At 44.5% G+C, this 22,575-nt stretch overlaps 1 protein-coding gene across 1 annotated transcript in view; it reads left to right on the top strand.

The window, feature by feature from the left end:
- The window catches only part of LOC149443977 (uncharacterized), an 85,146-nt gene that overhangs the window by 29,097 nt on the left and 33,474 nt on the right, over positions 1 to 22,575 (top strand). The window contains exons 3-4 of the mRNA XM_089655110.1: positions 19,517 to 20,130; positions 22,386 to 22,396. Of these exons, the coding sequence (XP_089511236.1) occupies positions 19,517 to 20,130; positions 22,386 to 22,396 (625 nt within the window). The remainder of the gene's footprint in view (positions 1 to 19,516; positions 20,131 to 22,385; positions 22,397 to 22,575) is intronic.

Consider the following 22,575-nt stretch of genomic DNA (forward strand, 5'->3'; position numbering starts at 1 on the left):
GTACTGAGGGTTGTCGTGGCCTGTTAACGACCGCTGGCAGCTAGAGAAAGAACCCCGGCCAGAACTGTGAGTGTCCATACCCCCGTTTCCCCTGCCTGGACTGTCCGTGAACTCCCCCCCCTTATTTCTCCCTACCGGGACTGTCTGAGAGCCCCTCCATTACCCTCCCTAGATGCTGAGTTTCCGCTGATCGCTGTTGTCCCTAGAGAGCTGTGTGAGGGCTGAGCTGAGGTCAGACCCCACAGCCAAGATCCCGCTGAGTCCCATGAGCCTGCTGTTGTCCCAAGATAGCTGTGTGAGGGCTGAGCTGAGGTCAGACCCCACAGCCAAGACCCCTCTGAATCCCCTTGAGGCTGCTGTTGTCCCTAGAGAGCTGTGGGGGAGCTGTGCTGAGGTCAGACTCCACAGACAAGACACCATTGAGTCCCCATAAGCCTGCTTCCGTGAGTGTCCCTAGAAGCCGCCTGCTGCTGAGTATCCGCAAGCCACTTACTGTGAGTGTCCGTAGAAGCTGCATGTTGCGGAGTGCCATGAACTGCCCCTATTGTGTGCCCAACTTACCCTTGCCCAAACTGTCCTTATTGTGTGCTCGGATTACCCTTGCCTGAACTGCCCCATTGCATGCCCAGATTATAGCTACCTGGACTGCCCCCTGAGTGTTTGGGCCATCGCTACCCGAAGTGCTCTATTGTGGGCTGTATTACAATTATTTTGGGCTCCTCCCCTCTCTTCCCCTTTTTGGGTACCTGGATGCTACCTTCCTGCCCTGATTGAGTGCCTTCCTTAGTTCAATAAAGCTTTGTGTGTTTACCATCTTCTTTGTCTGTCCTGTCCTGCCTACGCTTCCATCACAACAGCCTCCACTTTCTTCTTTTGTGGATTTAGGCCTTCAGAGGTCACTTCATGTCCAAGGAAGGTGACTTTGGTACGGCACCATTGGGCTTTCTGTAATGACATTGTAACACCTGCCTCTCTCAGCTGATTTAGCACGTCTCATGTTTTGGATATGCTTTTCAACAGAAGTACTTTTCAATAAAATATCATCCACATATGTTACATGTCCTCTCTCTGCAGCATCAGGCATGGCCTTATGTAAGAACCAGCAAATTCATGGCCTGAGTTTATGTAACCTAAAGACATACGGGTCCAGGTATATTGTTCTTTATCCAAGGTGAAGGCCAGTCTGCATTGGTCTCCAGGACTTATCCTGACTGTCCAATAACCTTGGGCACAATCCAGCACTAAATCTAAAGCCAAACCAACTATAATGTTTTGGGGCAAAGAGATTTCATTTGGGGCTCCATTATTAATAATTATTTGGGTTTTCAATGGCTGGATATTCACCATTGGTGTACGATTTACCAAAATTCTTGAATGTTGCATCTTATTTGAGAGACATATAAACGCATCAGGATTCTTTTTGTCCTTTTTGTACCTGTATAGGTACATCATGTGGTACTGATATGTTTCCTGCATATGGCACTATCTGGGATGATTTAAGGGCTTCATGTTCATCTATAAATTTACATAGATCCCCTTTAATCTGGTCCACAATGTGGAATTTATCAGATCCGAGTGAATGGCAAAGTGATGCACTAGATCATTGTCAATGTAAATCTGATACCGGGGCTCATTGATTACCAGGAATAAATGATTGGCCGTTTTACCCCCAACTGAAATGGATAACATGCATTTGGCAATAATATTATGACTTTTGGAGTCATTATCCAGATCATGGATCCAGTTATCCTGAGGGTTGGGATACCTGACTACTTTAGGATTAGACATTTGTTTTAGTAGATCTCTACTAATGTAACTATTTCCCGGTGTAAAGCCAGTTTAGCCTTTTTAGTTCTTCCCAGGTCATTGACTTTGAAGGGAAAGAACACATCCTCCTTCACCTTTCCAATCCTTGCTAGGAATTGTGTATGATTACTGAACCCAGTAGAGTCAGTATCTTCTCTATGGAGGTGAATAGAACGTCCCCTTCCAGGCAGACATCTCTGACTCTTTCAGGGGACACACATATGGTGTTCTCCTCATGTCCACATAAGGTGGAGGTAGGTGTTGCCTGTAAGAAGGAAACATCTGGAATTTGGCTGTTCCTGAAATGGACCTCAATAGAGTCCGGTCTTTCCTCCATCACGTGGCAGTTACACGGATTGTGATAGGATTGGGAGTGCTCATAATTAATTGGCACATTGACCTGTGACCATATAACCTCACTGATAAAATCAATGACAGGGTTTCATCTCTGAAGGAGATCTATAGCAATAATTAGGGGTCATAGGGCAAACCAACTAGCAGTGTGGGATGGCAGATTCTTTTATTTCCCACTATGAAATGTAGCCAAGCCGTACCTGATACCTTCATGGCTGTACCGGATACACTCACAGGTTTTGCTGGGAAACTTTTCACCTTTATATTTCCCTGAAGAGAAGTCTTGGATTTGTTGGAAATCTTTCTGAGTTCTAATAGTTGCTTGGCTCCCCGTGTCTAATAAAGCCGTGATCTTTGGTAAATGATGATGTCATTCCACTTCAATGGAATACCTTTTGTCAATGTCCTGTAATGGGCAGAGGTACCTTGGGGGAGAAGTGAAGGTGTCTTTATGCTTTGTCTCATCCGCTGACCCCCCCTTCTTCTTCACATGGAAGCTCCTTGGACGGCTTGTCACGTTTTCATTGTGGAGGATTCTGTGGGCTGTAATACAGAAACACAAACATTCTGCCCCCCCCTTACCTTTTGGCATAGGACAGGTTCAATCCTTCTCACACATACAGACACTTGGCTTCATTTGTGCTCTCTTGTTTATCGGGACATTACAGGCATTATCATTGTTTGATGCTTTAACCTGTTCATTCCTGCTTCCTACTGAGGACGATTTTCTGCAGGATTGGGATTCCCGAAAAAAGGATTCTTAGTGTTAGCAGTGAAGAAATTGGTTATTTCCCCATTTGTTCTGCTAATACACTGAACTGACCTGCATCTGCTCCAGGCTTCATATAGATTACTTCTACTTTTCCAATGGACTTTTGGGTTTGGAGTTTTGGAATTGGATGTCTGGGATCTGACAGAACGTTCTGTTTCAGAACCAGATTGGACCTTTTTCTGGTTGGACCTGTAATTCCGGTAATAACCTCCCTGATTTCTCCTGTCGCTTAGTAAATTGATGCTTTTTGTCTGAGTTGTCAATGACGGGGACCTTCGTGAAATCCAGATTGGGTTTAGACTTCTTCTGACTGAGAGGTCTGGAGCTTCAACAACTTCAGCATAACTCCTTTTTGAGGATTCAAACTTTCTGGGATCCTTTTTAATCTGAGTCTCAGCTATGTTTTCTGTGGGCTTTGTAAATCTCCTGCCCTGAGACTCTTCCCCATGCTGTAATCCAGCGTAGAGGGCGGTCCTCTCTGTCAGTAGCCAATCCAGAGTTTTTCTGGGATTGTAATCTCGGGCCAAAATCATTTCTTTTTTATTTGGCAAAGCATCATAAAACAATTGGACACATTCAGGGCTGTCATAATCAGGATCTTTTTCAGCCAGGCTGTAGGCATTCTTGAGAATGGACAAAAACTCTCGGGGACTTTGATTTGGCCGACATTTTAAAGTCAAAATGTCTCTTTTATCAGCAGTAGCTGAGCGGTAGGGACCAAATTCTGCATTTATTTCTGATACCACTTCAGACCATCTTATTACACCCGTGTCTCTGAGGCAAGTCAAGAAATTCCTGCGCTTTGGCTGAGACACCCATGGGACAAATTCAGTTTTCTGTTTGTCAGAATTCAAACTTCGGGTCATCATCGCCTCCTCGTAGGTTTCTGTGTGATCAATTATAGAAGGGATCCTTTCTTAGTAAAGAGGCCCACAGTTTCTGTTAGGAATGGTATCACTTTGGTGGTATCATACACAGGCCTCTGGGATTTTCTCTCACTTTTGGGGTGTTTATGAAGTGAGATGGGTCTTAATTTAGGAAGATAATGTTCCCTACTGGAAGGCATTTCATCCTCATCTGGGGGGTCACTGTAGTTACTCTCAGATTCTGAAGCCTCTGATTTTAATGGGATTACAATTTTAGGCCTCATAGAATGGTCTGGGTGTGAGCTGCTAAAGGGTTCAATGACATTTGTAGTCTGCCAAGTAGAAGGTTTAACCCTTGTACTGCTGGCTTTTAGCTCCTGTGTCTCCGGTACCAATTGCTGATTTGCGCGGTTTTGGCCATCTACCTCATGCTGGAGATGGGATTCGCAATGCTCAGCTTTTCACATTCTCATTTCTAAAGTTGATTTTATCCCTTTACAGTCAGACAAATCCTCAGAGATCTGATCTAGATTCTTAACCATCTCCCGTCTGGCCGTTGTATATAAACAGCCGGATGGTGGCAGTGTCATGTTTCACATGACTGCCATATGCCTTTAAGTGTTTTCTATATTTTTTCTCTGCTCTTTCCTTTCCTTTGGTTTAGTTAATGTTGTATAGATAGCCCTCCCTCTTTCCCAGGATTGCATTGCAGCTCTAGCCTCATGGCATGGAGCAGGAAACATTATGATCTTTTGACCTATCGAATGTTCATTGTTGTAAGATTCTCTCAGTTTATGGAATAAACTTCACAAGATCTGCAAGATGTCTTATCGATTGAGTCACTGACTGTGGTATCCAGCTGAGGTTGAAGTTATAGCTATCTCATCACAACTGTAAGTTACAGAGATCACACTATCAATGCTTAGATTGGAGAGACAGAACAGGCAGTTCAGGGGCAGGTGGCTGTTTATAAACAGCCTCCCCACCCCCTGCTTGTGCGTGCTCCCCGGGAGCAACGCAATCCGGTGCCCGTTGCGTCCTCCAGACACAGTGGAACACCGATCGTCGTACGGGATCTCTGTGTGAGGTCCCAATCATGTGATCACTGATTAAAATAACATATACAGTAATAAGTGATGGACTACTAGTGCTTAGTAGTGATTTATAAGTGTCCACATAGTATAATGCAGTAGTCCCAATAAACTGTGCAGGACGTGATGAACTCCGTGCTGTGAAGTGTTTAATACTATGCACTCACCAGAAAGCGCATAATATGCGCATTTGAGTTGTCAGACCACTCCTGGTCCCAGAAAAGTTGAACCTGTATGGATCATCTGGCAAGCTGTCACTCTGTCACTTCTTGGCCAGCAGGGGGATTCCCGACATCCAGAAACCTTTATAGGGCTAATCCAGGTTCCTTAACCAGGGCACTCATATGAAGTATCCACCTTAAGAGAGGGGGGGCTTGACCAGAAAGCCCACCCCAAAAAATACTGATAGTGTAGTATGTTCCAAAAAGGTTCTTTATTGAAGATAATGTAAACACAGGTCACTCACAGGATTTCCCAGATTCAAAGAAGGGCGCCGGCCTCCACGAGGTACGGAACGGCGTGACGTCACCGGCTAGGCTCCACCCTGACGCGTTTCGTGCGGACGAGCACGTTATCAAAGGGAGCGAGCACTAGCCGGACAAACCTATATATACTGTTCCACGCGCATGCTACTGCATTATACTATGTGGACACTTATAAATCACTACTAAGCACTAGTAGTCCATCACTTATTACTGTATATGTTATTTTATACTTTTTATAGCGCTGCATGCAATATTGTCTTAGTGTGAAGGTTTGAGGTTTGTGCCTTTCATGCCAGCTGCTTTTTATACATCTCCAAGCGCTCGTTAATTATTCTTTTTTCTGTTATGTGATCACTGATTGGCCAATCAGTGATCACATGCAGAGTAGTAAGCAAGATGTCACTTCTGACATCATTGCTTACTACGTGTGAAATCTGTGAATGATCACAGAGGTCACATAGTACAGGGCTATTCACAACAGCCTTGTACCATGTGACAACCTGTGACCAATCACAGCTCACACAGTATTTATCAATGGCTGCAAGAATGCAGCCAGAGTGAAGGAGAAATGATTGCTTTTACAGCCTTAATGGGTGTAAAAAAAAAATCTTCATCATCCCCCACAAGTAGTACAGTGTCACCATGGTGACACTGTACTGCTAGGGTGACAGTAGGTTAAAAAACACATAAATAATATTCTAAAAAACATTTTTTTTTAAATTATAATTTTTGGTTATACACTAATTTGGGTTTTTTTTTTTTACTAAAAAGATAACGGAATACATTTTGGCAAAGGTTTATGATGAAATATTATTTATTTGCAAAATTGTATAAGAAAAAATATTTTTTCAAAATTTTTGGACTTTTTAATTTATACAGCAAAAAAATAAATACCACAAAATTAAAGCTTTATCTTTCTAAAATAAATGCTAAAAAATTCATATGGGTACAGTGTTGCATGACCGTGCAATTGTCATTCAAAGTGTAACAGTGCTGAAAGCTGAAAACTGGCCTGGACAGGAAGGAAAGTGTCCGGACTGGAAGTGGTTAAAGAAGCGATCAATTCTTTATTTTGCAAATAATTTTCTTAAAATTGAACATTTTATCTGACAATTGCTCCATCTCAGCAGAAATGTTTGTAGATTGAGTTTCTATCTCATGGAGTTTTCTCTGTAAGTGTTTAACATTCTCAGCCTCTGGCCTGATATCCAATTTTACTTTATTTAATTGTTCTGCCAATTCAAAAATGACATCAAGAAATTCTGGCCGAGATTTATGCAGCCGTGTTTCTTTTTCTTTCTTTGTTTTATCCTCAGCTATTATATACAGATAGCCAGCAACACGTGAATCCTCAGAGCAGATATCATTTGTATACCCTGGAATCCTACTCCACATTTCAGTCACCCAATCATTCATATCCTGCTTAATGTCCAACTTATCTTTCACAAAAGACATCCCCTGAAATGTCACCAATTCTCTGACATCTCTCTGACTCAGAATAGCTTCAGATTCGGCACCAGAATGGCTACATCTACTAGGAACACTTCTCACATCACACATTTTCTGTATTTGTAACTGACAACAGCGCTTTCAGAACCAAGAAAATGACTATAAAATATCTATACTTGCACCATTATATTTTTCTATCTGTTTCAAATGTAGGCAAATCTTGGTGGGATCTCCGAAATATGTCAGAACTTTATCTGTGAGGAAATAATCCGTATACAATTCATGGAAACAGGCGGGATCTGGAATGAAGGAGATTCCCTACTAATTCTCACAAAGTAACCGACATCCCAGTTCTGTATTTGTGATAATTGGAAGATGAAATAAAACACAATAATGTGCAAAAATATATATTTATTAATAATATAAATCAGTACAAAATGGGGATGAAATATAATAGGTGATGATAAATAATAAACAATACAAGATGACAGTACAATGATCTAATCCACAATAATGGGGAGAAATACAAGCCAGCAATTACTTCCAAATATTAATGAATTACATCCAACTGTCTGGAAATGTCATGTAAGAAATCAGTAACTCAGCAACATGTGACAACAGATATACAAATCCCCCGTGATCTCTCTACATCCAGATATTCAACGCTCAACGTGTACCTTGCCATGACTTGATCTGGAATCCCATACACAGGCCAATCCAATCCGCTTACAATCTGAGATGAAGATGTAATGTTACATGAAGTAGTCTACCTTGTCATATATATACTGTATACATCCGGATAAACCATTGACTAGAAGCCAGAATCAGCTTCAGGGATATGTAAAATCAATCTTCCCCAGAGGAGTGAAATGATAATAATTTATACTGCAGGTAAAATGACGTCACATCCCCTCCTGTGCTCACCAGAACCGTTATCGGACTAAACAATGTATCTGGAGATATAAGGGGAGTACAAGTTATCTGAGGAAAATGAAAGTTCTAGTTCCCAATATGGACTGTATGGTGTCAGTGATGTCAGCTTTCAGTGCGCTCACTTCAGGGGGTGTCTGTGTCCGTCTGTTGCCCCTTGTCTCCTGTCTTGTGAGGTCTTGTTTTGTGATGTGTGTCCTCTTCTCTGTCCGTCTCTTACTTTTATCCCTCCAAATAAAACCTAGGCGGGCAAAGCTTATCTCTCCTCACAATGACCTCAGACTAGGTGTCATTTCTCTATATAAAGATTTCAATGACCTGAAGGGGGCAGTATAGGATTGGGAAGGATTTGGGTCTTCTGGAACATGACAAGGGTTGACCTTTAACCTTGGCTAGTAAGGACATCACTACATTACCAGATAACGGCTTTTCTGACGGTTTGGTTTCAGACAAACTTGTACCAACGTCACTGCAAATAATGTATTAAGTGATTCTGGAGAAGAGAAATCTACCTAAATATCCTACAAAAAGATGAGGTCATTATACTGAGACTTCTTATCTCACGTCTTCTGTAACATAACAACGTTGTCATACAATGAACTCAAACTGATACTTTATAATGTTACAAACAGAATATTATTATTATTATACAGGATTTATATAGAGCCAACAGTGCTTTACAATATAATAGAAGGCAATACAGCAACAATACAGATCAATACAAGATGGATAGGAGGGCCCTGATCCTCGGAGCTTACAATCTAAGAGGGAGGGGCTAGTGGTACAAAAGGTAGTAACTGTGGGGGATGGACTGGTAGGAGGAGAAGAAGATTCCATTATTGGCTGAGGGCAGGATAGGCTTCCCTGAAGAGATGGGTTTTCAGAGATTGCTTAAAAGTGAGCAGAGTAGGTGATAGTCTGATAAATTGTGGTAGAGAGTTTCAGAGGATGGGGAAAGCTCTGGAGAAGTCTTGTAGATGAGTATGGGAGGAGGAGACAAGGGAGCTAGAGAGCAGGAGGTCATATGCGTAGTGGAGAGGACGGTTTGGGTGATATTTGGAGACAAGATCGGTGATGTACTTTGGGGCAGAGTTATAAATGGCTTTTTATGTTATTGTTAGTGTTTTTAATTTTATTTGTTGGGCAATGGGAAACCAGTGGAGGGATTGGCAGAGAGGGGTGGAGGACACAGAATGGAGGCCAGTGGAGTGATTGGCAGAGAGGGGTGGAGGACACAGAATGGAGGCCAGTGGAGTGATTGACAGAGAGGGGTGGAGGACACTGAATGGAGGCCAGTGGAGGGATTGGCAGAGAGGGGTGGAGGACACTGACTGGAGGCCAGTGGAGGGATTGGTAGAGAGGGATGGAGAACACTGAGTGGGGGCCGGTGGAGGGATTGGCAGAGAGGGATGGAGGACACTGAGTGGAGGCCGGTGGAGGGATTGGCAGAGAGGGGTGGCAGATACAGAATGGTTAGTAAGGTGGATGAGTCTGGCAGCAGCATTCATGATAGACTGAAGAGGGGATAGCCTGCGATGAGGTCGGCCAATGAGGAGGGAGTTACAATAGTCAAGGCGAGATATAACCAGGGAGGGAATAAGTTGCTTAGTAGTTTCAAAAGTTAAGAATGGGCATCTCTTGGAGATGTTGCAGAGGTGAAAGGTGAAGTTTACAAGATTTTGACAGCGATTGGATTTGGGGGTGAAAGGACAGATGGGAGTCTAGGATTACACCTAGTACCCTGGCATGAGGGGAGGGACTGATGATTGTATTATTGATCTCGATGGGGAAGTCAGGGGAGGGGGCATGGGCTGGAGCTCAGTTTTGGAAAGATTGAGTTTGAGGAAGTGGAGTGACATCCATGCCAATATGTCACTTAGTAGGTTAGTAATGCGAGTGGAGACTGAAGGGGTGAGGTGAGGAGGAGACTGAAGGGGTGAGGTGAGGAGGAGACTGAAGGGGTGGGGTGAGGAAGAGACTGAAGGGGTGAGGTGAGGAGGAGACTGAGGGGGCAATGTGAGGAGGAGACTGAAGGGGTGAGGTGAGGAGTAGAAAGATAGATTTGTGTGTCATCAGCATAGAGATGGTACTTAAAGCCATGGGAGTTTATCAATATCCCCAATATATCAATATGTATTCATTGTTAAACCATTTCATATAAATATATGTATGTGGAAATGGAATCTAGTAATATAAACCTGGAGGACATAAGTAAGCAAGCATTCACTTCATGTAATACTAATAATAATACAAGTGACATTTTTGGATCAGATATTCCTGTCACATAATAATAACACCATATACAATGTAAGGTATAATATGCACTCTTTCCAGAGGATCATGGGAAATAATCATTGTGACCAGTTCTTGTGTCCTTTGTTCCATCTAGACATGGACTCATCCATTTATCTTACCACTTGGTGTCATGTCTAGTCTTCATCTTGTAGCCGTCTGATACCACCATACCTCCCCCCAGATTTATAACCTGGGAACATAAGCTGTAACCACCTTGGAATGCTCTTAGAATCTGTGTTCAGAAACCATGAAATAGAATATACAGAACAAAATGGCTTCCAGCATGTCCATGTAGAGATGATAAGTTCAGCCTTCCTGTTTCATTCTGTGAGCCCAGAACAGTTCCGACAACCTGGTGATCTATGATTGGCTCATAACCCTGTGGGGTGGTAACCTGTAGCACCTGCTGATCTACGATTGGCTCATATCCCTGTGGGGCGATAACCTGTAGGCACCTGCTGATCTACGATTGGCTCATATCCCTGTGGGGCGGTAACCTGTAGGCACCTGCTGATCTACGATTGGCTCATATCCCTGTGGGGTGATAACCTGTAGGCACCTGCTGATCTACGATTGGCTCATAACCCTATAGGGTGGTAACCTGTAGGCACCTGCTGATCTATGATTGGCTCATAACCCTGTGGGGTGGTAACCTGTAGGCACCTGCTGATCTATGATTGGCTCATAACCCTGTGGGGTGGTAACCTGTAGGCACCTGCTGATCTATGATTGGCTCATACCCCTTTGTATCCTGATCAGATGATGATTGTAGCACTCCCAATGTTGTTCATGTAATGGAGTGCACGGTGTGTTCCATCCAAGAAGGGCAGCAAGGTAGAAGCCGGCAATTACAGGCCACTGAGTCTAACATCGGTGGTAGTCATGTTAATGGAATCACTCCTGAAAGGAAGGATCATTGATCATCTAGAAACACACAACTTGCTGGATCCAAAGCAGCATGGCTTTACTGAGGGCAGACCATGGCAGACTCATCTGATTGGACTTTTTGACTATATCACCAATGATTTGGACCAGGGTGGTGCTGTGGACATAGAATATCTTGATTCCAGCAAGGCATGTGATACAGTTCCACATAATGATCTAATACAGAAGTTGGACAAGCTAGGACTTAGCCCTTGGGGGGTTCAGTGGATGTGCAGTTGGCTAAATGATAGATACCAGAGTGTGGTTGTAAATGGGGATCACTCAGAACAGAGAGCAGTCACTAGTGGTGTCCCCCAAGGTTCTGTACTGGGACCTTTTCTATGTAATCTATATGTAAGGGATAGAACTAAAGGGTTGTTGGGTAAGGGGATGTCTCTTGCCGATGATACAAAGGTGTGTAATAGGGAGGATATCCCTGGAGGTGTCTGTAACATGGAACAGGATTTGGCATTGCAGGAAGATTGGTAAAAAAGTGGAAATTGCAGTTCAATATTTCAAATGTAAAATAATGCACCCAGGAAAAAAGAATCCCTTGAGAAAGTACAACATTGGAGGTACAGTGTTGGCCAGCACTTCAGAAGAAAAGGATTTTGGGTACTTATTTCAGATGATTGCAAAATGAACAAACAGCATGGCCAGGCAGTGGGGAAAGCGAATAGAATTCTAGGATGCATCACTAGAGGGGTCACCAGTGGGAGGAAGGTGTGACAGAACTCGGCATCCGACCTCAGCCCTTCTCACCAACTCGTGACCAAAGGACCAGCCGATCTGCCACTTGTGTAACAATGCCACTCTCAGCTGCACCCTGCACAAAGATTTTCCAGCTTGTGGGACTACAATCTATGTGCCAGCAGCCTGAGAGTGATTGTTACTGGTTAATTACGCAATTAACCCTTCACACTGCCACCACCACCTTTTTACAGAGAAGGAGGAAACTCACAAATCTTAGCAGTAACACTATGATATTAGTATACAGTTTGGGGAGGGGTGTTAGGCGGTAACCAAGGTTATGACCAAATCCCTTACAATTTCATACTAAGGTCAATAACCTTCAATAGGTACAGGTAGCATCCTTGCAACTGGCAGATTAATATTTAGAATTATATTCTATACCAGGGGCGGACTGACCATTTGGAAACTCAGGCAGTGCCCGAGGGCTTGGGGTCAGTAGGGGGCCCCATGAGATGCCCCTGGTACCTTTTTCATAGGCTTTTTTGAGTTTGGGCAAGGACACGGGGGCCCCATGATCCCCTATTGCCCAGGGGCCCCATGAGTTGTCAGTCCACCCCTGTTCGGAACACAAAGATACCAAACATAGCGTACCCTTGTCACCCAGGAGCAAAGAGACTGCTTCTTCTCTCTTGTAGGCTTTAACATAGTGATGTAAGGTCTTGTGTTCTGATCTATCTGAATATATACTTCATATTAATGTGCCCAGTTCCTGCTGAAGTGTATGAATTGTATGAAAATGTCTCTTGTGGAATGTACGTTTTATGCCACGCTCTGCTCTAATGGCCTAACAGGTCATGACTGACTGAGTTATTGTTTTGTGATCAGGCAGAGGGAAGTGGTTTTCCAACAGACCCCCTGGAACCAGACTAATTAGTGGTTTACAGCCCTGGAGCTGATCTATCTGTGTTTTATTTAGGATAAGAGATCCTGTTGACCTCCGTTCAACTTGTATCTATGCATTCCATGTACAAAGGAGGGGGGAGGACAGGAGAGAACATGGCTGAGACCTAACAAGATGGCTGTCATGTACAACGTCCGTGCCTCTATTGCACACAAACATCACAGAAGGAGGTCCTGATTCCTCTATATAGATCTTTATATTGCTAGAGGGGTCACCGGCAGGAGGAAGGGGTCCAGATTCCTCTCTATAAATCTTTATTTCACAAGAGGGGTCACCGGCAGGAGGAAGGAGGTCCCGATCCCTCTATATAGATCTTTATATCACTAGAGGGGTCACCGGCAGGAGGAAGGAGGTCCCGATTCCTCTATATAGATCTATCACTAGAGGGGTCACCGGCAGGAGGAAGGAGGTCCTGATTCCTCTATATAGATCTTTATATCACTAAAGGGGTCACCGGGAGGAGGAAGGAGGTCCTCATTATTCTATATAGATCTTTATATCACTAGAGGGGTCACCGGCAGGAGGAAGGAGGTCCTGATTCCTCTATATACAGTTGCAAGAAAAAGTATGTGAACCCCTTAGGATTATGTGGAGTTTTGCATGAATTGGGCATAAAATGTGCTCTGAACGTCATCTAAGTCACAACAATAGAAGAACACAGTCTGCTGAACATAATACTATACAAACATTAGATGTTGCCATGGTTTAATTGCACATAACATGTAAACATTCACACTGCAGGGAGGAAAAAGTATGTGAAGCCCTAGCTTAATGACTTCTCCCAGAGCTAATTGGAGCCAGGAGTGAGCCAACCTTGACTCCAATCAGTGTGATGATATTGGATGTGTTGCTGACAGCTGTCCTGCCCTTAAAAAACACACACCTGTTTTGGGTTTACTGGTTTCAAGAAGCACTGTCTGATGTGAACCATGCCTCGCAGAAAAAAGCTCTCAGAAGACCTACGATCAAGAATTGTTGACTTGCATGAAGCTGGAAAGGGTTACAAAAGTATCTCCAAAAGCCTTGATGTTCATGTGTCCACGGTAAGACAGACTGTCTACAAATGGAGAAAGTTTAGCACTGTTGCTACTCTCCCTAGGCGTGGTTGTCCTATAAAAATGACTGCAAGAGCACAGCACAGAATGCTGCATGAGGTAAAGAAGAATCCCAGAGTGTCAGCTAAAGACCTACAGAAATCTCTGGCACATGCTAACATTTTTGTTGACACATCTACAATAAGGAAAACATTAAACAAGAATGGAGTACATGGGAGGACACCACGGAGGAAGCCAATGCTGTCCAAAAAGAATATTGCAGCACGTTTGAAGTTTGCAAAAGAGCACCTGGATGTTCCACAGCACTACTGGCAAAATATACTGTGGACAGATGAAACCAAGATTGAGTTGTTTGGGAAGAACACACAACACTATGTGTGGAGAAAAAAAGGCACAGCACACCAACATCAAAACCTCATCCCCACTGTAAAACATGGCGGAGGGAGCATCATGGTTTGGGGCTGCTTTGCTGCCTCAGGGCCTGGATGAATTGTTGTCATTGATATGAAAATGAATTCCACAGTTTATCAAGACATTTTTCAGGAAAACGTAAGAAAATCTGTCCGCCAACTGAAGCTCCGCAGAGGATGGGTGATGCAACAGGACAATGACCCAAAGCATACAAGTAATTCAACAAAACAATGGCTGCAACATCACAGAATACACCTTCTGGAGTGGCCCAGTCAGAGTCCTGACCTCAACCCGATTGAAATGCTGTGGCATAACCTTAAGAGAGCGATTCACACCAGACATCCCAAGAATATTGCTACACTGAAACAGTCTTGTGAAGAGGAGTGGTCCAAAATTACTCCAGATCGTTCTGCAGGTCTGATCTGCAACTACAGGAAACGTTTGGTTGAGGTTATTGCTGCCAAAGGAGGGTCAACCAGTTATTAAGTCCAAAGGTTCACATACTTTTTCCTCCCTGCACTGTGAATGTTTACATGTTATGTGCAATTAAACCATGGCAACATCTAATGTTTGTGTAATATTATGTTCAGCAGACTGTATTCTTCTATTGTTGTGACTTAGATGACATTCAGAGCACATTTTATGCCCAATTCATGCAAAACTCCACGTAATCCCAAGGGGTTCACATACTTTTTCTTGCAACTGTAGATCTTAATATCACTAGAGGGGTCACCGGCGGGAGGAAGGAGATCATAATTCCTCTATATAGATCTTTATATCACTAGAGGGGTCACCGGCAGGAGGAAGGAGGTCCCGATTCCTATATATAGATCTTTATATCACTAGAGGGGTCACCGGCAGGAGGAAGGAGGTCCCGATTCCTTTATATAGATCTTTATATCACTAGAGGGGTCACCGGCAGGAGGAAGGAGGTCCCCATTCCTCTATATAGATCTTTATATCACTAGAGGGATCTCCGGCAGGAGGAAGGAGGTCCCGATTCCTCTATATAGATCTTTATTTCACTAGAGGGGTCACCGGCAGGAGGAAGGAGGTCCCGATTCCTCTATATAGATCTTTATATCACTAGAGGGGTCACCGGCAGGAGGAAGGAGGTCCCGATTCCTCTATATAGATCTTTATATCACTAGAGGGGTCACCGGCAGGAGGAAGGAGGTCCCGATTCCTCTATATAGATCTTTCTATCACTAGAGGGGTCACCGGCAGGAGGAAGGAGGTCCCGATTCCTCTATATAGACCTTTATATCACTAGAGGGGTCACCGGCAGGAGGAAGGAGGTCCCGATTCCTCTATATAGATCTTTCTATCACTAGAGGGGTCACCAGCAACCTCATGTAGAATACTGTGTCCAGTTCTGGAGACCTCACTTACATAAAGGTATTGATAAGATAGAACGAGTCCAGAGATGGGGAATACAAATAGTGATATCAGGAGAGACTTCAGGAACGTAACATGTCCAGTCTGGAGGAGAGAAGGGAAAGGGGAGACATGACTGAAACTGTTAAATACAACAAGGGAGTGAATAGGGTTCAGGAGGGCAGGATTTTCAATATGAAACCAAAATGAAGAACACGAGGACATGACCTCCAACCAACTGGAGTTCACAACTAATCTCAGAAAGTATTATTTTACTGAAAGAGTAGTTGATGCTTGGAATAAATTTCCAGTAGAGGTAGTGAGCCAGTGACAAATCACAGAGATCATCACAATAGTACACAATGAATGGCTATGAATGAAAGCCATTCATTGTATACAACTGTCATGTGATCACTGTGATTGGTCATAGCAATCACATGGTACTGGGCTGGCCTGGTACAATGATCTGTCATCTGGTGGACACAGCAGGTGACATATCAAGATACAGCAGAGCCACTAGACTTGGAGGACTTCATATGATGTCCACCCAGGATGGGAGAGATCCCGCTCAGCTGTCATTCTGCTATAGGCCTGGTGGGAAGCAATTCATTACAGGGGACACTGTACAGGTTCTATATGTAGTCTCGGGGGTCCCTGTGGAAGTCCATGTGTGGACATTTCTACCTATGATAAATGACAGGCTAAACCCACCTGGAGACTTTCTCCACACCTTTTTTTTTAACCAAAAAGATCTGTTTTGGAGGTCTCTGTTTTATTATGTATTTTGTTTTTATCTTGTGTTCTGTGTCTTTAAGACTTTTCTATCTGTAGTAAAATATATTATATAAACAGTTGGTTGCATAAGAGTTAGGTTTATTGTTTCTTACGTTTTTTAGTTATTTTTGATCTTCCCTGGTATCCCTGTAAGGTAGATACAATGCAGGAATGGTTATTAGGGGACGTTTCTCGGGGCTGCAGTTCCTCTGAACTCCACAAGATGGTGATCTCATTTCTCCCCAGACAGGACATTCGGAGAGGTGAGTGGGAAGGAAGCAGATCAGTGACATTGGTGAACGTGGCAGCAGAGGAGGTAATAAGATGTTATTTCCTATTTACACCCAATAACCTCCCCGTCATGTCGTCCTCTTCCTCCATAGTCACGTCCATCCTCTTCCTCCATAGTCCTGTCCATCCTCTTCCTCCATAGTCACGTCCGTCCTCTTCCTCCATAGTCACGTCCGTCCTCTTCCTCCATAGTCACGTCCGTCCTCTTCCTCCATAGTCACGTCCGTCCTCTTCCTCCATAGTCACGTCCGTCCTCTTCCTCCATAGTCACGTCCGTCCTCTTCCTCCATAGTCACGTCCGTCCTCTTCCTCCATAGTCCTGTCCGTCCTCTCCCTCCATAGTCACGTCCGTCCTCTTCCTCCATAGTCACGTCCGACCTCTTCCTCCATAGTCACGTCCGTCCTCTTCCTCCATAGTCACGTCCGTCCTTTTCCTGCATAGTCACGTCCGTCCTTTTCCTCCATAGTCACGTCCGTCCTTTTCCTCCATAGTCACGTCCGTCCTCTTCCTCCATAGTCACGTCCGTCCTCTTCCTCCATAGTCACGTCCGTCCTCTTCCTCCATAGTCATGTCCATCCTCTTCCTCCATAGTCACTGTGACGTCTTTTATCTCCAGCAGATGATGATACACACATATATAGTGTGGGAACCCAGATGAACCCCTTCAGGGGCAGAACATTCCCCCACTTCCGGGGCCGGAACATTCTCCTCATTGTGGAGATAAATTCTAGTAATATGGTCCTCTAAACAAACAGCACTGACAATAAATAGACAAGACAAGGACCATCCTGACCATACATGGCCTACAAAGGGCAATGATGACACTACACAGGCAGCCAATGGGCAATCATTACACTATGCAGCCAACACAATGATGGAGTGCCGGGGTCAGGAGTATGGAGCATAGAGCCCCTTACATTGCTGCTCAGGAGGAAGAAAACATTCCCCAGCCGGCCATGAAGAATATGTTCCATCATTGGTGTCAGAGGGAATTCTGGGACATTCTCCAGTAACAGACAAGGGATGTGTCTGGATGGTGACTGTATCATTGTGTGTGTCAGGTTCCTATAAGGTGTCAGGGTGTCACTGTCTATTTCTCCATGGAGGAGTGGGAGTATTTAGAAGGACACAAGGATCTCTACAAGGACGTCATGATGGACAATCAGCCGCCCCTCACATCACCGGGTAAGAGGAGACTTTATTGTAAAGGAGAGAGCAGTACGGAGGATCCACCTAGATCCCCCATCATCTGATAAACACATAGAAACAATGGATTCAGTCAGTGTGTGTGTTTCCTACAGATGGATCCAGTCATGAGAACCCACCAGAGAGATGTCCCCGTCCTCTGTATTCCCGGGATTCCACACAGGAAGGTCACACCATCCCTCACTGTTACAAGGTTGGTGGGATGGAGAATCTAGAACATGGACTCATAGAGACAATGTGTGGAGTTTTTTTATGTGACCTTACATTTTACAGATGATATTCTCTCTCATTTTCTTGATTTAGAGTGGAGATCCAATTGATATAGAATTTGAGGTGAAAGCAGAAGAAGAAGAGGCGTATGTGAGGGATGATCAGCAGTCTATGGAGGAGGATGGAATAACGGGGACATTTATAGAGGAGGACACTCCTACAGAGATCAGCACAGGTGGGTCATGAACACTAAATCCATTCCTCCACCCATACTGCTCACTGATTGGTCCAGAGTAGGGCGGGGACTGGGTGATATCAGCCTGTAATTCCCTGGTCACTTTCCTGAGCTGTGTTCCCCGTCCTGTATTCCTGGATTTCTCTCGGATAATCTTCCTTCTCTGTGCTGCAGACACAATTTATGTCTCTAGACTGGATTTATGGAGGTTCTGGGGTTCAGCTGGCAGCAAAATGTGGATTTTTACTCTAAGCATTGGGGTCTCCTGCCTTGTGCCTGACTCTTCCAGGGGACCTTCTCTGTTATCTGCTGGCTGTGCCGGGTGGAGGGATATGTCTGTAGTGTCTCAGACCCAAGTCACTGAGTGCAGTCTCAGGAGATGGGAGGCAAGCAACCCTTTAAGGACCTTTAATTACTGAATACCAATATTATCAGTCCTGACCATTACACTATATAACTTATATTGTACATTAAATACTCCTGACCCCTGCACTATATACTCTATGTTGTACATTCCATAGTCCTGACTTCTGCTCTCCCCCCTCTCCCCCCCCCCATTGCTATATATACACATAATATGGATTCTCTTTGTTACACCCATTTCCTACCAGCTGGACATTTTCCAACTTTGGACCCTTAAACAGAAAGTGATAATGAGGGAGGAGTCAATGCCCCAATGATGGTGGTCTTCAGGATCAGTCCAGTCTTCATCTTGGTTGTTCTCCCCCCATCCTCACTCTCTGACCTCTGGTGGGGCTCAGCCCCGCTGTTCTTCATGACTAAATCATGGAGTAAATAAGGAAGTGCAGTACTTCTTGTGTTGGGAAGATGGTGATGAGTGATAGAGGGGGTGGGGACCCTCGTCCTATAATCCCCTCATCACTGTCCCTCCTAAAAAAAAAAAACAGTTCTGGTTGTTTCCTCACTCTCTGACTAAGGTCCATGAATAAAGAAATGACCTGGTAGGAGATCAGAGGAGCCATTTCCTAGTTCCCTTGAGGGTGGAATTGTAAGCTCCTCAGACACCAAGTTGCCTGATGTGGGCGGAGTCCTGGTTTGGGGGAACCAATCAGCTCCTGTCTAGTAATCCTCTTTGTCTTTGTATTTTAGTCCATGGCCGGGAGATGAGGAAAACCTCCGAGGATTGTCTCACTTTGTCTCCAGACTGGAAAGTAGAAGATGAGGACACCACACAGTATAGTCCAGGAGAAAACCCGGCTCCCTCCAATGTCCATCCGGCACCACCCAGTGTAGATGGACCATCGGATTCCTCGTATCCTGAGGAACCTCAGACTGTGCGGGACCGGGCCGACCTTCCAACAGGGAAGAGCTTCTCCTGTACTGAGTGCGGGAAATGTTTCAGTTATAAATCCCATCTTAATGTGCATAAAAGATCACACAGGGGGGAGAAGCCATATTCTTGTCCTGAGTGTGGGAAATGTTTTTCAGTGAAGTCCAGTCTTTACAGACATCAGAGATCTCACACAGGGGAGAAGCCATATTCCTGTTCTGAGTGTGGGAAATGTTTTTCACTGAAGTCCCAACTTTACACACACCAGAGATCTCACACGGGGGAGAAGCCATATTTCTGTCCTGAGTGCGGGAAATTTTTTTCACAGAAGTCTCATCTTTACACACATCAGAGATCTCACACAGGGGAGAATGCATATTCCTGTTCTGAGTGTGGGAAATGTTTTACAAGGAAGTCCAATCTTTACATACATCAGAGATCTCACACGGGGGAGAAGCCAGTTTCCTGTTCTGAGTGTGGAAAAAGTTTTTCAGAGATGTCCGGTCTTCATAAACATCAGAGATCTCACACTGGGGAGAAGCCGTATTCATGTCCTGATTGCGGAAAATGTTTTTCACAGAAGTTCAGTCTTCATCAACATCAGAGATCTCACACGGGGGAGAAGCCGTATTCCTGTCCTGAGTGCGGGAAATGTTTTTCAGACAAGTCCAATCTTTCCAGACATCAGAGATCTCACACAGGAGAGAAGCCGTATTCCTGTCCTGAGTGCGGGAAATGTTTTTCATGGAAGTCCAGTTTTTACACACATCAGAGATCTCACATGGAGAAGAAGCCACTTTCCTGTCCTGAGTGAGGGAAATGTTCCTCACTGAAGTCCGGTCTTCCTGTACATCAGGGGTCCCACACAACCCTGGAGGTGTATTAGGGCCTTGAGTGCGGGAAATGTCTTCTAGATGAATGTTGCTGGACATCCCAGCTCTCATGTGGGGAAGAAGCACACCCTGATATACACCTCAGATATACTCCATGGCTGATCATGGAAGAAACAGTTGATAAGGAGATGAGAGGCCCCCAAAGACATGGATGAAGTGCAGTAAATGTCGGGGTGCAGAGTGGTCAGTAGATCCTGGAAATGAAGGACACAACTTCAGCCCTTCTTGGGTGTCGGAGTTGCGTTTCCTGATAATGATATAGCGGGTTACAGAGCTAGAAGCCGGGAGAGCCCAGATCTCGTTATCGGGGAACTTTACACAGACAACAAGAACTTCTGAAGTTGATGTCCTTCATTTCAAGGCTCTACAGAACAGTGGTGACCCCGAAGCGTCTCTCTGTCTTCAGTCCATCCTTCTCCCATCCCCCAACAGGAGGGAAGGAGAACTCCGCCCCAAACTAGGGGGGAACTTTCCTCTCATTATTTCCCTTGGCTTCTGTGTGGGTTTGGGTGGTTGGAGGAGTGCGGCACGAGAGGGAACACAGCTTGTTGTTCTATGTCTACATATGGGGTCTGGGTAGAGGGGATCCACCGGAAAATATTTCTACTCTTTGATTTTGTGCAAATCGTTTCTGTTTTCACTTTGAAGGGCGATATTATGTGTGGTTTGTAAAAGGGATTGGCCCAATAGATACCACCCCACTTAGAGAATAGATGGACTAATATGACCAGCATTCATTCAGCCATGTCACATGTTGGGATCTTTTCTACAATACTTTGTTATAATAATGGAACACGTTGTGTATTGTATTGTACACTAATAATAATGACTCCGCCCCCACATTCTAGACAAGGGATCTTTCTGACCAATCGGATTCCTTGTTTTACTGTTTCCTGAATTTTTTCTGCAATCTTGTTAAAAGTGAAATTATAATAAAAAATGTATTGAATGAAAACCAAAATGGTGTGTGTGTGCAATGATGACAAAGCTTTGTATCCAGAAACGGCTGGTCGGTGACACTTCCATATACAGCCCAATGAAGTGACAAGGAAGCCCTAGAACCCTTTGGAGGAACCCTGGCTGAGAAAGGCTGGACTAGGCAGTCACATATCTCTGCCCCCTTTGCAGGGTTCCCAACCCTCCGGGACTTTTATTACTGACACAACATGAACATTTACTGACGGAGGACATGTTTTTCCTGACATCCTGAAAAATGACAGACCTCCTGTTAGGATGTCAGACGATGGATATTGAATCCATATAAACAGGACATGTGATCACTGACAATCCCCAGAACAAGCCATCTGCCTGGTTTACATCTAATAATTCAATCCATGGTGACCACAAATCAGCCCAACGCAGACACATGAAAACCAAGTTCTGCTCGGCATGCCATGGAGAGTAATGGGCCCGGTCAGATGGGAGGGGCTTAGAAGAGGATGATGTCACAGACTCGCCCCCTGATCACCTACCTCTAAATGAAGAAATCAGCTGATTGGGCGAGTACACATTGCTGTGACCTCCATGCTTAGCTTCACAGTTCGGCAATTTTAGCTTCACATGCCGAGTCTCACAGGTGGCACCACCTGTCATCCATTGTGCTGAAATGTCATTGCAGCAACTCAGAATGGTCCTCAGTAGTCTGTATGGCCCCCATGTGCTTGTATGCATGCCTGACAACATTGGGGGAGGCTCCTAATAAGAGATCACCAGCAAGACTCCCATCATCCATCCATTACACATCTGCATCAGAGGCTGGTCAGGAGCTCTGAGGAAAGGGATTCATCCCCGAAACGCGTCAGCCATTTGACCGCACTGACACTTGGAACACCTTGCTTGCCGTTGTGGCCATCGTCATTATGCAAATGATTTTAGATACATGCTTCACCTGTGAGTATGGTTTTATTTTTCACTCCTTTCAATAAACCTTGGATAATGCAGAAGGTGTGTGCGCACCTGTTTATTCTCTATCTAGTGGCTGATCTCCCCGTCTGAGGAGGGCTGCACCCCTGAAGCATTTCCTTTGGTTGTCGCTGTCCTGGTTCCCTTGGCTTCCCTTTTGGCTGTGCATATCCTGAGGCGCTGGAGAGTACATACGATATCCGGTTTGGTTGCAACCTGGTGGCGTCGGATGGACCAAAACATGATATCCTAGAGGTGTTCTGTTGGATTTAGGTCAGGTAAGTGAAAGGATTTCTTATCCCC

Source organism: Staurois parvus, unplaced genomic scaffold (genome assembly GCF_062004578.1).
Source record: "Staurois parvus isolate SC_StPar_1 unplaced genomic scaffold, SC_StPar_1.0 ptg000819l, whole genome shotgun sequence".
Lineage (NCBI taxonomy): Eukaryota > Metazoa > Chordata > Amphibia > Anura > Ranidae > Staurois > Staurois parvus.